The following is a 16,585-nucleotide window of genomic DNA, read 5'->3' on the forward strand; positions in this document are numbered from 1 at the left end:
TTCGCTGCCAAGCGGAGGACAGCTGGAAGCTGTTAACCCTGTATGCCGTGAGAAACTGGTTCCTTCTTACACTCTTACACATCTCTCTCTCACTCACTCACTCTCTCTCTCGTGCTCTAGCTCTCTCACACACACACACATATATACACACACACACGTTTGTGTGTATGTGTGTGTGTGATTAGCCAGGGGTACAACTCTTTTGTCTCATGTCCAGCCTACCTGGACACGATTGAAAAGCTCTACTTAAGCCGATTAATGTGAAAGGTGCAGGGTTGAACTACAAACTCTCTGCTGGACTAAATGGTCTTGCATCTCTTTCGAGTTCATTATTACGATATTTTCGAGATTTTGAGTTGTTTCTGGATAAGTAAGTAAAACATCTTCGGAATCCTATAGATTAAGTTGAGAGGACTTTTTGTGGGTTTAGGTATCGTCATCAAATCCTGCAGTTTCCTCACTTCCTCCACGTCTTCTGTGTATTCCTCACAGATCAAATCTGGGCCTGTGAAACCCTCTGAGACCCTCACTCGGAGGGGCTTCGAAAATAAACTGGACATGACTATTTATGACTCTTTTTAGATTGCAAGTATTTGACCTAAATGTGTTTTGTGTCATACAGGAACTAAACAGATGATGACTGCCCTCTAGTGGTACTCTTTACAGAGTGGGTTGAAATTCATTCATTCAAGAACAGCCCATTTCCATTTGCTTGTCATCATGACACAACATCGTTTTTTTTATTTTGAGAGATAGAAATGTGAAGTGGTTCTATAACTGATGATAGTTTTTCACCATAACTTACAAACTGTTCATTTCTCTCTCTTTGGCTGTTCTGTAAACATGTATCTAGTTGTTCTATTGCTCTTGTCCTGCTCAGCCCCGTCACTGTGCAGCCTTGGCACCTGACCCCCGCCCTGGCCTCGTAGCACCACCGAGACCCCCGTCACGCCCCCACACGCACCCAGGGGCCACAGAGTCCTCTTCAACAGCTGGATCTAAAGGCCGAGTTCCGCTTGCTCCAGCAGCGGAGACGTGCCGTTATCGAGATGCTGCCGGAAACGAGAAACAACCAATAAGATCATCACACACCGTTTACCTCACAGAGTACTTTCTACTGCTGCGATGCAGCTCTATAGATCGCTGTGTCTGACTTTAGTTTAGGGGGGTACTGACCTGTGTTAGGGGCTGAGGTCGCAGAGGTGTTGTTTAGGGGGGTACTGACCTGTGTTAGGGTCTGTAGGTCTGAGAGGTGTTGTTTAGGGGGGTACTGACCTGTGTTAGGGGCTGAGGTCGCAGAGGTGTTGTTTAGGGGGGTACTGACCTGTGTTAGGGGCTGTAGGTCATAGAGGTGTTGTTTAGGGGGGTACTGACCTGTGTTAGGGGCTGAGGTCATAGAGGTGTTGTTGAGGGGGGTACTGACCTGTGTTAGGGGCTGAGGTCTGAGAGGTGTTGTTTAGGGGGGTACTGACCTGTGTTAGGGTCTGTAGGTCTGAGAGGTGTTGTTTAGGGGGGTACTGACCTGTGTTAGGGTCTGTAGGTCTGAGAGGTGTTGTTGAGGGGGGTACTGACCTGTGTTAGGGGTGTAGGTCGTAGAGGTGTTGTTGAGGGGGGTACTGACCTGTGTTAGGGGCTGAGGTCATAGAGGTGTTGTTGAGGGGGGTACTGACCTGTGTTAGGGGCTGAGGGTCGTAGAGGTGTTGTTGAGGGGGGTACTGACCTGTGTTAGGGGCTGAGGGTCGTAGAGGTGTTGTTGAGGGGGGTACTGACCTGTGTTAGGGGCTGAGGTCATAGAGGTGTTGTTTAGGGGGGTACTGACCTGTGTTAGGGGCTGAGGTCGCAGAGGTGTTGTTTAGGGGGGTACTGACCTGTGTTAGGGTCTGTAGGTCTGAGAGGTGTTGTTTAGGGGGGTACTGACCTGTGTTAGGGTCTGTAGGTCTGAGAGGTGTTGTTGAGGGGGGTACTGACCTGTGTTAGGGGCTGAGGGTCGTAGAGGTGTTGTTTAGGGGGGTACTGACCTGTGTTAGGGGTGTAGGTCTGAGAGGTGTTGTTTAGGGGGGTACTGACCTGTGTTAGGGTCTGTAGGTCTGAGAGGTGTTGTTTAGGGGGGTACTGACCTGTGTTAGGGGTGTAGGTCTGAGAGGTGTTGTTTAGGGGGTACTGACCTATGTTAGGGTCTGTAGGTCTGAGAGGTGTTGTTGAGGGGGGTACTGACCTGTGTTAGGGGCTGAGGTCATAGAGGTGTTGTTTAGGGGGGTACTGACCTGTGTTAGGGGCTGTAGGTCTGAGAGGTGTTGTTTAGGGGGGTACTGACCTGTGTTAGGGGCTGAGGTCATAGAGGTGTTGTTTAGGGGGGTACTGACCTGTGTTAGGGTCTGTAGGTCTGAGAGGTGTTGTTGAGGGGGGTACTGACCTGTGTTAGGGTCTGTAGGTCTGAGAGGTGTTGTTTAGGGGGGTACTGACCTGTGTTAGGGTCTGTAGGTCTGAGAGGTGTTGTTTAGGGGGGTACTGACCTGTGTTAGGGTCTGTAGGTCTGAGAGGTGTTGTTTAGGGGGGTACTGACCTGTGTTAGGGGTGTAGGTCTGAGAGGTGTTGTTGAGGGGGGTACTGACCTGTGTTAGGGGCTGAGGTCATAGAGGTGTTGTTTAGGGGGGTACTGACCTGTGTTAGGGGCTGAGGGTCGTAGAGGTGTTGTTTAGGGGGGTACTGACCTGTGTTAGGGTCTGTAGGTCTGAGAGGTGTTGTTGAGGGGGGTACTGACCTGTGTTAGGGGCTGTAGGTCATAGAGGTGTTGTTGAGGGGGGTACTGACCTGTGTTAGGGTCTGTAGGTCTGAGAGGTGTTGTTTAGGGGGGTACTGACCTGTGTTAGGGGCTGAGGTCATAGAGGTGTTGTTTAGGGGGTACTGACCTGTGTTAGGGTCTGTAGGTCTGAGAGGTGTTGTTTAGGGGGGTACTGACCTATGTTAGGGTCTGTAGGTCTGAGAGGTGTTGTTGAGGGGGGTACTGACCTGTGTTAGGGTCTGTAGGTCTGAGAGGTGTTGTTGAGGGGGGTACTGACCTGTGTTAGGGTCTGTAGGTCGGAGAGGTGTTGTTTAGGGGGGTACTGACCTGTGTTAGGGGTGTAGGTCGTAGAGGTGTTGTTGAGGGGGGTACTGACCTGTGTTAGGGTCTGTAGGTCTGAGAGGTGTTGTTTAGGGGGGTACTGACCTGTGTTAGGGGTGTAGGTCGGAGAGGTGTTGTTTAGGGGGGTACTGACCTGTGTTAGGGGCTGTAGGTCATAGAGGTGTTGTTTAGGGGGGTACTGACCTGTGTTAGGGTCTGTAGGACTGAGAGGTGTTGTTTAGGGGGGTACTGACCTGTGTTAGGGGCTGAGGTCATAGAGGTGTTGTTTAGGGGGGTACTGACCTGTGTTAGGGGCTGAGGGTCGTAGAGGTGTTGTTGAGGGGGGTACTGACCTGTGTTAGGGGCTGTAGGTCTGAGAGGTGTTGTTTAGGGGGGTACTGACCTGTGTTAGGGTCTGTAGGTCTGAGAGGTGTTGTTTAGGGGGGTACTGACCTGTGTTAGGGGTGTAGGTCGTAGAGGTGTTGTTTAGGGGGGTACTGACCTGTGTTAGGGGCTGAGGGTCGTAGAGGTGTTGTTTAGGGGGGTACTGACCTGTGTTAGGGGTGTAGGTCGTAGAGGTGTTGTTTAGGGGGGTACTGACCTGTGTTAGGGTCTGTAGGTCTGAGAGGTGTTGTTTAGGGGGGTACTGACCTGTGTTAGGGGTGTAGGTCTGAGAGGTGTTGTTTAGGGGGGTACTGACCTGTGTTAGGGTCTGTAGGTCTGAGAGGTGTTGTTTAGGGGGGTACTGACCTGTGTTAGGGTCTGTAGGTCTGAGAGGTGTTGTTTAGGGGGGTACTGACCTGTGTTAGGGGTGTAGGTCGTAGAGGTGTTGTTTAGGGGGGTACTGACCTGTGTTAGGGGCTGAGGGTCGTAGAGGTGTTGTTTAGGGGGGTACTGACCTGTGTTAGGGGTGTAGGTCGTAGAGGTGTTGTTTAGGGGGGTACTGACCTGTGTTAGGGTCTGTAGGTCTGAGAGGTGTTGTTTAGGGGGGTACTGACCTGTGTTAGGGGTGTAGGTCTGAGAGGTGTTGTTTAGGGGGGTACTGACCTGTGTTAGGGTCTGTAGGTCTGAGAGGTGTTGTTTAGGGGGGTACTGACCTGTGTTAGGGTCTGTAGGTCTGAGAGGTGTTGTTTAGGGGGGTACTGACCTGTGTTAGGGTCTGTAGGTCATAGAGGTGTTGTTTAGGGGGGTACTGACCTGTGTTAGGGTCTGTAGGTCTGAGAGGTGTTGTTGAGGGGGGTACTGACCTGTGTTAGGGGCTGAGGGTCGTAGAGGTGTTGTCTCGGGGAGTACTGACCTGTGGTACGGGGCCGTAGGTCTGAGAGTTGGGAGCGCTGTAGCGTCGTAAGCCCCTCCAGGTCAGGAACAGGGTGTAGAGGGACGCCAGCAGACACAGCCCAGTGAAGGTTATAGAGCTGCCCTCGGCTACACGCGATCCAATCCGCTGGCAGGAGGCAGAACAACAGACAACAGCGTTACTTTTAGATCCTCAAACACAGTAGAACTAAATATGTCCAACAATCGAAATGTGATCTTCATTTATGCAATGTTCCCCATAATATCAAAGTAGACATTAGATTGGGAAGGCTACATCATGCATCTTTTCTTCCAGCACTTTGAGACTTTGGGGCGGCACGGCAGCACGGTGCCTTACCTGATGGCTTGTCTTGAGAGCTACTGCGTGCACAGAGTTCACAGCGAAGGACAGCAGAGCACTGAATCCCAGCAGGAAACTGAAGAGGTTGAGGACCATGAGTGCGGCAACCTGTCCACAATAATGACAGATAGATGAATAGATCACTTGATCGATTACACATGATACAATATAATGTATTTTAATAAAAGGGAAGAGAGCTGAGACTTCAAGGCTTTACCCGCATTTTGGTCGGTTTCTTGGGGAGAAGTAGAGCCAATGCCCCTGTGCCTAGATACTGGAACAGAGAAACATGTTTGTTGATTCTTGTTTTGCTGAATCAAAGCATGATCTGATCAGTAACTAATGGGCACTGGGGTCCTCTCTTTGAACGACCCCTCTGCGCGTTAATAAATGACCTTACAAACACGCTGGACCACACCGGCATGGTCATGCTCATGGAGCAGTTGAAGCTCACACAGGAATAGGTAACCGTGGATAGTATGCAGGCCAGGGCAGAGACCGCCTGAGTCGCCTGGATGTGAGATAAAGTGGGACATCTTGTGTTCAAATAGACTAGTTTCCATTTGTCTGCATTTAAGATTCATGAAAAGTAGGACCGTACAGAAGTAGGACTGTACAGAAGTAGGCCTGAACAGAAGTAGGACTGTACAGAAGTAGGACTGAACAGAAGTAGGACTGTACAGAAGTAGGACTGTACAGAAGTAGGACTGTACAGAAGTAGGACTGTACAGAAGTAGGACTGAACAGAAGTAGGACTGTACAGAAGTAGGACTGAACAGAAGTAGGACTGAACAGAAGTAGGACTGTACAGAAGTAGGACTGAACAGAAGTAGGACTGTACAGAAGTAGGACTGTACAGAAGTAGGCCTGTACAGAAGTAGGCCTGTACAGAAGTAGGACTGAACAGAAGTAGGACTGTACAGAAGTAGGACTGAACAGAAGTAGGACTGAACAGAAGTAGGCCTGTACCCCAGTGACACAGACTCTGCTGCCAACCACGGTCCCGAACCAGCGGCGAATCCTTGCGTCTCTCAGGTCCCCCTCATCGCTGGCTTCAGGAGGCGACCGCTCACTCTGAGTCTCCCTGACGAACACCTGATACAAGCCTTCCTGGAACATGTTCTGAGTCATCCTTTATCATAAAAACTATGATCAGAATACATCAATAAAAAAAATAATAGCTGTTTGTGCCTGCTCACACATTAACATTAAACCCAGGCGTACACACATATATTTGTCATTTTGCAATTTAATTTAGTTTTGACGATGTAGCACAATGTTGGATCTTACCTTCCTCGTTGTGCCGGATTTTATCCAGACGCTTTCATATTTAAAACAAGACCAATATAATGGCGGAAACTATAGGGTTTTCAACAAAGATGTTGAAATGTTGCTTATAGATTTGGTTTGATCCTGCAGTTTCCTCACTTCCTCCACGTCTTCTGTGTATTCCTCACAGTCACCAGTCCTGGGGATAAAGAGAGAGAGAGCTCTCAAGGAAGTTTAAAGTTCACATAATCCACATGGCACACAAGTACACTTCGGAGAATATAGAATCCATGATGCCTTGATGGTATTTGAAAGACTTTGAGAACTGCTTAGCTATGCTTGCCATGACATTATACAGCTAGTTTCACTTTATTTCACTTCCGCAAATCACAGAAAGAAGTAGTAACCTTTACCCTGATCTCTCTCTCGCTCTCTCTCTGATTAACTCAACCACTCTCTCTCTCACTCCTTCCAAGGGTTGGCTAGTTAATGGTTATTCATAATGACTGTGTTTGTAATCTCATGCTCCTCCCAGGTTGAATCCGCCTTCATTAGAATATCAAAGAGTTACAATGGTAAAAGTAAAAGTAAAAGCAGCAATGCAAAGTGGTCCAGACTTTTTACACACAATATCATTTAATAAAGAACATCTGACTAACCAAAGAACCCTTCGATAACGAACCAAATGGAACACTATGATGCAGGCCCCTAGTATATCGCTAGAGAAAGAAAATCCATATTTTTCTATGTAGACCATAGTGTCTTATGTGACGGTTACTGTGATAGCTTTACTAACGTGCTGACCTTAATTTGAGTAAGGTCACAAACAATCTAAGTTGAGACAATAAAAGGATGATCTGTTGATCACCATGGTGACAAGACCAAAGTTGTATTCTGACCTTTAACACGAGCAGTAAGCCCGGTGTTTGAACACCCACACCCAGTATTATTCTGTGTCGGTGTCGTCAACCTCCCGGCCACTCCCGGCCAGTATAGGTGCGGCAGCGACCTCTAGTGGTACACAGTGGAACCAGCCTCTGGTCGTCCTGCTCTCCCTGCGCTGGGGGAGGTGAGAGGGCTGAGGGGGCACTTACCAGCAGGTCGTGGCAGGGGAAAGCCATGGGCTTGCAGACTGCCGGATCTGGAAGGAGGAAACATAATATTATAGCATTTGAATGACTAGGAAATTATAACACAATGCCGCTGTAGAAGAAAGTCTACCATCTATTACCAAATCCAAATTTGATCAATTTTAAATTGCAAATCGCTGGGAGGAAGGACTTTTTCCTTTTCCCACCGGATTTGTTTAGTTTTGTGGGTTTGCCAGTTGTCCAGCCCTCTTTGGAGCTGCGGTTAGTCCTTTGTTTCTCCTTTGATTATTAACCATCAACAATAAACGGTTGGATAATCTGTTGATTCAAATGATTACTAGTAACTAATCGACTACTCATTGTATTGGTTTCTGTAGGAAAGAAATCAATACATTTCAAACATACATTGTCAGATGTGAATCTGAGGACAAACGACAATCTAAATGGGATCCATCAGTTACATAGATGTAAATCTTAAATAGTAAATGTAAACATAAAATACATGTTTGCGTTCACGCTCTCAGGGGCTGCAGGGGGTTCAGCAACTACCCGTTTACTTACCAATTAAATGTGAACATGTGCTCGCTTTAAATTATGTTTGTTATTAGCTATGGAGACTTAGAAAATAGCAGACATTATGGTTCATACTTTATTGAAACAACTCAAAAAAAGGAATAGATAAAAGCTTATCCTGTAAACATTTTTAATTAAAAAAAGAAAAATGATTGTCCAATTGTATCAAATGGTCCAACGCGCATGAGTATATTCTTTGGTGGCCACACTTCACAGCGGGCAGCTCTGGTTTCTTTGTGCCATAAGGGACTGGTCTCATCCCAGTAAAAGGTTGATGGAGCATCGTGGCTCACAAATGTTGTGGCTCCTTAACTAATTAAGTCTGCACATAGATGACACGTATATTACAATTAAAAAAGGATCTTGATAACAACCTGTGTCAAATCTGTTACAATGGTAACAATTAAAGCTAGGCGAGATATTTGTGTAATACACACGTACATAAACACAACACGCCACTGTCATGTTAACATACAAATCAATCTGTTAAAATAAAAGGAAATATCCTAGAAAACGTGATGGGACACCGTCTCTGTGTGTGCTGAAGGATCCGGTCCTCTCCACCCCGTGAGGCCGTCTGGTAGAGAGACTACCGGGTCTCCCCTAGCTCTTCTGGGGTTTGCTCAGGTCCGAGTTGAGGTACACCACGGTGGCGGTGACGTCATCCCTGTACATCCGGGCCAGCTCCTCCGGGAGGGCCAACATGGCCGCCAGTCTCTCCGGGCAGAGCTGGCCGCGGTCGCTGGTGCCCAGGGCGTGCCGGATCAGGTGCGTGGCGGCGTTGAGGTCCGAGGGCCGCGTGGCCCGAGCGCTGCGTCTCTGCAGGAGGTCCTGCATCTGACCCAGCTTCAGACCCTGGTCCGACACCGGGGCCTGCAGGGGGCAGCAGAGAGCGACCAGACCGAGGAGGTGAAGGGATCAATATGGAGGAGAAAGGTTTAAAGGTCGTATCAGCGATGTTGGGTGACGTCTCTTCTGTTGGAGTTTGAAACGAGATCCCAAACAAACAGAGCCCGCGTGCCCCTCCCTTCCGTGTTTCGTGCATCCATTAATGAACGCAGCGCAAAACCCCACCACACCCACCCCTCGTCAGTGTTTGGTTGGAATACTATTTATTTAGGTTTTGACTGTAGTACTATTTGTTTTTGGGTACGATCTCGGAGCACAGGCTGCCTACAGAGACACGTTTTTTTGACAGCCTGCTTATGGGGCGGGCAGCGGATCGTGAGGACCAATCAGATGAATGTGATCATTTATGTTTCGGCCTAGCATCGCTGATACAACTTTTAAAGGAAAATCCAACCCTGGAACTTATTTTGGATGAAAAGTGATGAAGTGGGTTACCTAGTCAAGTTATGGATTCATTCTGGTCCAAACCAAATTTACAAACCTACATAAAATTGAACTCATGTTGCCCGCTATTGATTAAGTTTATACTATAGCATGATTTAGGAGGATAGAATGTTATCAGCAGTTTTGGGTTACCAGGCAACATCAATCCAACGTTCTGGCTTCACCCCCCAAATCTAATTGGCGAGTACAGACACCAATAGCCTGAAAGGTAATATAGCCCCGCCCCTAAATGGAAAAGGTGTCTACCATAAATGAGCTAGCTCCAAAACAAAGCAAGTGACTGACAGCAGATAAATACCTGCAGGTGGACCCCGCTGAGATGTTCTCCGACCAGTTGGACGGCCTGCTGGCTCCCCATCTCGTCCCAGAGGCCGTCGGACCCTAGGATGAGGAAGCGGTCCTGGGGCCGGAGCTTGTGGTACAGAACCTCCGGCGCGGCGTCCAGGTAGGGAGGAGTCAGGTAGTTGGGCGGCGTGTGGTGGTACATGTTGAGGGAGTCCAGGTCCACGCCCGACTCCAGGGTCTGCAGAACGCTGCTCTGGAGCTCACGGCTCCACTTGAAGCTCACGTCGCCGAAGGCACGCAGGGGCATCAAGACCTGTCTCACCCCACAAGAACCAGGCAGAACACAGCAGGGGCATCAAGACCCGTCTCACCCCACAAGAACCAGGCAGAACACAGCAGGGGCATCAAGACCCGTCTCACCCCACAAGAACCAGGCAGAACACAGCAGGGGCATCAAGACCCGTCTCACCCCACAAGAACCAGGCAGAACACAGCAGGGGCATCAAGACCTGTCTCACCCCACAAGAACCAGGCAGAACACAGCAGGGGCATCAAGACCCGTCTCACCCCACAAGAACCAGGCAGAACACAGCAGGGGCATCAAGACCCGTCTCACCCCACAAGAACCAGGCAGAACACAGCAGGGGCATCAAGACCTGTCTCACCCCACAAGAACCAGGCAGAACACAGCAGGGGGCATTAAGACCTGTCTCACCTAACCAGAACCAGGCAGAACACAGCAGGGGCATCCAGACCTGTCTCACCCAACAAGAACCAGGCAGAACACACCGGGGGCATCAAGACTTGTCTCACACAACCAGAACCAGGCAGAACACGACTTCAGCGGCGCCTTGGTTGTCGATGGGGCACTTCAGATTAGACCAACTAAAACTCATTTGAAGGACCTCAAACACATTTGCAAAGCTAGATGAACCAATATAAACACCCACCGTGCCGATTTAGCTAGTGTTGTCTGGCATTGATTGTGAAAACCTCGTTTTTCAAAGAAGTACAGCGGCACAAGCCTACAGTACTCCAGCTATGAATACACAAGAGGGACAACCCCAGCTGCATCGTATATCTTAATGAAATGGACGGTGGGCCATTTCATTAAGTGTAAGACAAGTATAAGACAATTGGTACTGGAATTAGTCATTCGTTTGCATCTCCGCTCCTTTCCATCCAGTGCGTCTCTCACCCCCAGCAGTCGGTCTTCAGAGACCACCGTGGCCGTCTCCGAGGGGGGGTGTCTGGCCCGGACGCGCTGCAGCTCGGCCGGGTTCTGGGCGTTGTGGTCCCGGGACAGAGGCAGGGCGGTCCAGGAGCCGTCGTCCTCCTGCACCCCGAGCACGGCCCTGCAGTCGCCCGCGTTGGCCACGTGGATCCCCTCCAGGTCCAGGTGGGCCACGCACGCCGTGCAGCCCGTGAACGCCACCTGCAGGCGAGCAGCGCGATGACGGGGTGATGCTGCTGCACGATTCATCGAATCGCAATATCAGCCTTTGTGATTGTATAACCGCAAAGGCTGCGATTTAATTAAAATAAAATAAAATGCAAAAAAATGTAAAAGATTTAATTTGTATTTTCTTATTTATTCTATTTAGTTTTACTTTTGGGAAAACCTAACAAGTTTGTACTGCAGAAATGCCTTTGTTTTGAAAAAGATATTTTTTATTATTTATTCTATTTTGTAAAATATTGTTTTTTTGATAACAGTACTGTACACATTTTTTAGTTTTGGTATTTTTCTATGCTTGTTTAAGTTTGTATGTTTGAGTTGAGAAATAAACATTTTAAAACGATCAGCAATCTGTGTGCATTTTCCTTGATAACCAAGCAAGTAGACTCATGTCACCATTTGTTTATTACATCGCAATATTGTCCACCATAATCGCAATATGACTTTTTCACCAAATCGTGCAGCACTAATGTGTAGGAGCACTGGTTTCAGATCCTTTAACTTTTATTTTGTTTGAAAAGTAGTGCGATTGTGACACAAAGTCAACTGTCATATTCCCACCAAAGATAAATAATATAAAAAAGGTGACTTATTATACCACCAGGTGTGTGTGGGATTAGCCTTACAAGCTGTTTGGAAAATCTGCCTCTTCTGACATCACAAGTGGGCGTGTCCACATAGATGTATGCTGGATAGATCAGTCTACCACTCTACTCATTGGACCGTAGCAAACGTTACTCAACTATCTAATGGCTATTCAAACTCAAGCCTGCTGGTATAATATGTCACCTTTAACAAAGCCAATGGGGCACCCCCCCGTTCGCATTACCTGGATGGCTGTACTCTTCAGCAGGTCTGAGGAAAGGGGCACTTGGGCCTCAAGAGAGATGTCCGTGTCTAGTCGTTTAAAGGCATAGTCCATAGCTTCTGCTGGGCTGAACACAGAATGATACATCTTCGTTAGGGTCATTCCAACAATGTCAATAGCATTTCCAATCATAAACAAGCTTTGGCATGTTTTTATCTTGTTCAGACACGACAACAAACTCAAAGTACATGCAATGTGCATTTAAGATTGAAGTCATTAAGCCCTGACTGAAAACGTAGGGTTTGCTGGTGCATAATATTTTACACTGGATGTCCGGTGTATTCCGTGTGCAATAGCTACAGTCTAACTTCGCAATAGAGAACGGTCTTGACACGGATAAGATCCAAGTCTTCGTAAACTTAAAGCCCCATCATAACCAATCATCAATATCACTACATAATCAAGAAATGGAGAACGTTCACCATGACTTACATCAGGGGTCACCAACACAGTGCCCGTGGGCACCCGCAAGGACCACATGAGGCGCCCACAGGCCGGCTCTAAACATAGCACAACTCATTCTGGAACAACTATTTCCCACCTTTTTTAAGTCATTGTTGATAATTATTGTGAGAAATCATTAACATGATCAGTTTCTTCACATAGATTAGCATCATTAATCAATATTAATAATATATAACTAAAGGCAAACTGGGAAAATTTGTTGTTTCAGAAGAGTATCAAACCGGGTGCCCTTCGTATGACTCAGCACCCATGGAGTAGCTCTCAGGTTCAAAAAGGTTGGTGACCCCTGACTTACATAATATGCTGAGCTTTTTCTTCTCCACTAGCAAAGCATTAATAGCGGAGTTTAATAGCCTGGCTATTGCCAGACCAAGTTCGTAGATTAGTTCGTAGATTGAGCTTGGTCTGGGGAGGCTTGATCAACGGGCCTAGTAGTTCAAATGACTCTGTACGCAATTGGCTGCTTGCCGTTGCTTCTCTGTCGTCATTGTGTTAAACGAGCCAATAGCGCGCCAGGGGGGGAAGCCAGCTTGGTGATGGCCTCCCGCAAAAACATATCGGAAGAAGAAAGAAGTGTATCTGCCGGCCGTAATCAAATCGCCGGCAGAACGGGTTGGGGATCCCCAGGCTAGGAGTTGAACTGACTAATGAGAAGTGAAGAGGAAGAGGAGGCCGGTGTTGACCACACGCACCTCATGCCGTCGCTGTGCTCCCCGTGGTCCAGCAGCTCCTGCCAGAACACCCGCAGCTGCTCTCTGTAGAAGGAGGCCGACTTCTGGTAGCTGACGTCCCCTCGGTGTTTGTACCACTGCAGGACGGCCGGCACCGGACGGCCCTGCTCCATCAGCCACTCCAGCTCCTCCAGGCTCCGCAGGGACATCATCGCTATGGCGACGTAGGACAGCAGCCGCTCGCTGACCGCCTGGGCGCAGGCCCAGCCCCCGTGGCCGTCGAACACGCCGAAGAGCGTTCCTGGCGTCTACACCGTCAGAAATAAGACGGAGTAATGGGTTAAACATCACGCACGCACGCACGCGATGAATGTATGAATCGGAGTATATGCAGATGTCGGTAGAGGTGTACTGAACATGCCTGTAGGCAGGTGGCAGCACCGTGGCGGTCCTCATTAGGTGTGTTGGCAGCAAGATGGTTGCTCTCAAACTTTCTCACAGCACTGAGACTTCTGCCATCAAACCAAGGGATACTCACTGCCTGAAATACACACACACACACACACACACACACACACACAACTGTGTTTGAAACATTCAATAGCATGATACCAAGAATCTACCGTTTTACTGCATACACAAGGTTGTGTCTATAGTAAGCTCATGGTAATACATGCATTTGTGGGTATTACCTGCTCATTTGCTTGTAAAATGCTGTTGACTTGGATCTGGTTAAGCTGGAAGTCCATATTCTGACGAGTTGAGAGGCACCGCCCACCTAAAGCCCCAGCTGTTGAGCGACCACCGATCTGCATCCACTGGACAGTTTAACGTTTTGATAGTCATCGGTAACGCTGATCAACTTTTTAAACAAATCGATCAAGAATGCACCTTGAACGATTAGCTAATAGACTACAAAACCTTGCGAAAATGTATCAAATAAGTAAAGTCACCTGCAAAGACGCACTGCAACTAAATGACAACGTGCAGCTTGCGGCTTTTTGGAGGATGCGGGAGCACATCAATCCAGACATTTGATAGTTTGTCTTTGATCTCTATCACAATGGCCAGTCAGTAATCTGTGAGGTGGAGAACAAACATGATTAAAAAAAATGAATCATGGCGAAATAGGTCACACAGGGACAACCTCTGGGTAAACCTTCACTAGATCACTACAGCATGTCAAAGGCCTGTTTAACCTGGAGCAGGCTGGCTAACGGTACCAGCGTTAGCTCAAGGCAAAACGAAAGGGACTATTTAGCCAACGTCAATAGTCACAGTATATTCTGATTCAAACCGATTAGGGATTATTGCGGGTACACTGTAGGGACAGAGTAGTCTATGCGCTGGATAATGCAATAGTAAGCCGGTTGTTGGAACAAGTACGTACACATTGGCAGATCAAAGCCGACGCCGGGTGATGCTGTCACTGACTTATCGTCGGCAACGTGTCGATAAGAATCACAAAGGAAAATGCATTTCCTTGGGTAATGAATTATATCTGATAATATATTCTGAAAGGTTATTCTTCATTCAACAGGACTCAACCCCTGATGACAACTATAAGTTCTCTTTCGACAATGGCTGTCAGTTTACTGACGCACACGCTGACCAAAACTCGTCAGGTGGTCCGCTGTCAGCCAATCAAATATGGCCAAACGGGAAGTAACAATTAGGTGACAGGCGACAGCAGCATGCGCACAAGCAGGAGTTGAACTTCAGACGGGGACACTTGTAATCATACAATATCATATCAATCATACAATACCGTTGTATGTGCATATAATGCATATTCTGTATTTGCTGTTCGTTTTCTTTCCCCCAAGCACATGACAGAAGGCCATTCGCACGACAGTAATTACGCAGGTTATTTATGTATTTTTTTTGGATGCAGGTGCGTAGCACTGCGGTCAAGTGAGCCGCCATTCGTTCATCCGCGGTTAAGCCAGCCGTCACACAAAATCTTCGAGCGCCTTTACTCTAAACAGCCTTTGGGTGGTATCTCGCAACGTTTTCAAAATAAAACCCTTCACCTACGTGTGTAGATATATAGAACACTAGCTGGCGGCGTCTAGAATGTCCGCACTTGCGGACATCTTGCCAGTCAGCTGCTCACCCATAACATTGTGTTGGCAGTGGTACATGTACTTTATAAATAACCATAACTTGCTACATTTTCAACCGTTTTACCAACGGTTGGGTTTCTTACAAACCTTATTAACGTGGTTATAATATTGTACCAATTTTAGAACATTTCAATTTTTTTTTAATCCAACATAATTATTCATCAGTATCAAGTATGCAGTGCCGTAACTACATCTCTGACGTTTATAACAAAACAAACCGTTTGAAAATGTAGCAAGGTGGTTAAGGTTATTTAAAAAGTACATGTAGGCCTACCACTACCAAGTCAACACAGTGTTATGGGTGAACAGCTGACTGTGGCAAGTTGGCCGCCAGTGCGGACCTTCGACTCCATTGGCCAGCAGAATATGCATGTGTACGTTTTTCAAATGACATTTTCTCTAAATCTATACAGTAAAATCACATGGTTCTTTGTGTACAAGTAGTCAGTACAGCAGTTAGTATGGTCATATCAGTCAGTGACATTTTCTCTAAATATATTCAGTAAAATCGAATGGTTCCTTGTGTACAAGTAGTCGGTATAACAGTTAGTATGTCATATCAGTTAGTGCCTGAACTTATGTGAAATTCGGTCTATAGCCCACTTCAAAGTGCTGACATAATGCAATTTTGCAAAGGCGAGAATATGCATGTGTACGTTTTTCAAATGACATTTTCTCAAAATCTATACAGTAAAATAACATGGTTCCTTGTGTACAAGTAGTCAGCACACGGGTTAATATGGTCATATCAGTCAGTGCCTGAACTTATGTGAAATTCGGTCTATAGCCCACTTGCTGACATAATGCAATTTTGCAAAGGCGAGAATATGCATGTGTACGTTTTTCAAATGATATTTTCTCTAAATCTATACAGTAAAATCGAATGGTTCCTTGTGTACAAGTAGTCGGTACAACAGTTAGTATGGTCATATCAGTCAGTGCCTGAACTTATGTGAAATTCGGTCTATAGCCCACTTCAAAGTGCTGACATAATGCAATTTTGCATTATGGTGACCGATTAAATGTGATGGGAAAAATAAAACGACTTGTCCGACTTGAGGGCCGCGTTATGAAACGATGCGTCAGATAAACGATCGCACACATACGACAGAGCCTATAAACTCAACAAATGAATCCTATTTAACAGCCCGTTCCCTAGTAAATCATTTAATTTTTTTCGTTAAGTGACCGTAACATACCTTTGTTTTCCGTTCGTTCCTTGCAGAAACAACAGACAATATAAGCTTATTAATAATCAGACGGAAATCGTCGAGCGATGTCTTTTGTTCAGAAGCGTTTTTCAATATGTGTGCAACAGTAGACATGCAAACGTTAAAGATTCTTAGAAAAAAATTCCAACGTCATGCAGCTCATTGTGACGTCATAAGAGAGATGACCTCTCCACCGTGGCCGTGTGTGTGTTCCTGTCCTGTGTTTGTGCGTGCGTGTGTTACGGACAGTGCCGTTAGCCTAGCAGAGGCGAGATGTTTGCATGTCATGAATATTCATAATAAGAGCCAAAATCTATCTATCAATGTAAGCACAAACAGAGGATCATGGGCATCAGGGCTCCGTTTCCTGATAACGATGCTCGTACGATCATTCTCACGATGGATCTTGCAAGCCATCGTAAATTTCTTTGGAGTGCTTCGAACGCGCGTTCAC

At 47.0% G+C, this 16,585-nt stretch overlaps 2 protein-coding genes across 2 annotated transcripts; both read right to left on the minus strand.

Annotated features, from left to right (window-relative positions):
* Nucleotides 1–718: 718 nt before the first annotated feature.
* si:dkey-30c15.13 (uncharacterized protein LOC558731 homolog) lies at nucleotides 719–6,541 on the minus strand. The gene is made up of 8 exons (XM_060060144.1): nucleotides 6,443–6,541; nucleotides 6,051–6,228; nucleotides 5,730–5,892; nucleotides 5,161–5,271; nucleotides 4,978–5,034; nucleotides 4,758–4,868; nucleotides 4,401–4,547; nucleotides 719–1,052 (listed from the first exon to the last, which is right to left on the minus strand). The coding sequence occupies exons 3-8, from the start codon at nucleotides 5,889–5,891 to the stop codon at nucleotides 999–1,001; spliced, it is 642 nt and encodes a 213-aa protein (XP_059916127.1). The 5' UTR covers nucleotide 5,892; nucleotides 6,051–6,228; nucleotides 6,443–6,541; the 3' UTR covers nucleotides 719–998.
* A 1,214-nt stretch (nucleotides 6,542–7,755) lies between these two features.
* Nucleotides 7,756–14,412, minus strand: pdp2 (putative pyruvate dehydrogenase phosphatase isoenzyme 2). Its single transcript, XM_060060145.1, has 9 exons — nucleotides 14,185–14,412; nucleotides 13,748–13,873; nucleotides 13,487–13,612; nucleotides 13,216–13,335; nucleotides 12,816–13,102; nucleotides 11,620–11,725; nucleotides 10,530–10,766; nucleotides 9,345–9,644; nucleotides 7,756–8,566 (listed from the first exon to the last, which is right to left on the minus strand). The coding sequence occupies exons 2-9, from the start codon at nucleotides 13,826–13,828 to the stop codon at nucleotides 8,297–8,299; spliced, it is 1,527 nt and encodes a 508-aa protein (XP_059916128.1). The 5' UTR covers nucleotides 13,829–13,873; nucleotides 14,185–14,412; the 3' UTR covers nucleotides 7,756–8,296.
* Nucleotides 14,413–16,585: the final 2,173 nt, after the last annotated feature.

This window comes from Gadus macrocephalus, chromosome 9 (genome assembly GCF_031168955.1).
Source record: "Gadus macrocephalus chromosome 9, ASM3116895v1".
NCBI classification, from domain to species: domain Eukaryota; kingdom Metazoa; phylum Chordata; class Actinopteri; order Gadiformes; family Gadidae; genus Gadus; species Gadus macrocephalus.

Coding starts and splice junctions, on each gene's coding strand:
- pdp2 (XM_060060145.1), bottom strand. CDS start 13,828: ATGTCTGGATTGATGTGCTCCCGCATCCTCCAAAAAGCCGCAAGCTGC. Junction 13,103..13,215: donor GTGCTGCCACCTGCCTACAG/GCATGTTCAGTA, acceptor CTGACGGTGTAG/ACGCCAGGAACGCTCTTCGG. Junction 11,726..12,815: donor GAGCACAGCGACGGCATGAG/GTGCGTGTGGTC, acceptor TTCTGTGTTCAG/CCCAGCAGAAGCTATGGACT.
- si:dkey-30c15.13 (XM_060060144.1), bottom strand. CDS start 5,891: ATGACTCAGAACATGTTCCAGGAAGGCTTGTATCAGGTGTTCGTCAGG. Junction 5,035..5,160: donor CGGTGTGGTCCAGCGTGTTT/GTAAGGTCATTT, acceptor TCTCTGTTCCAG/TATCTAGGCACAGGGGCATT. Junction 4,548..4,757: donor CTCTCAAGACAAGCCATCAG/GTAAGGCACCGT, acceptor GCCTCCTGCCAG/CGGATTGGATCGCGTGTAGC.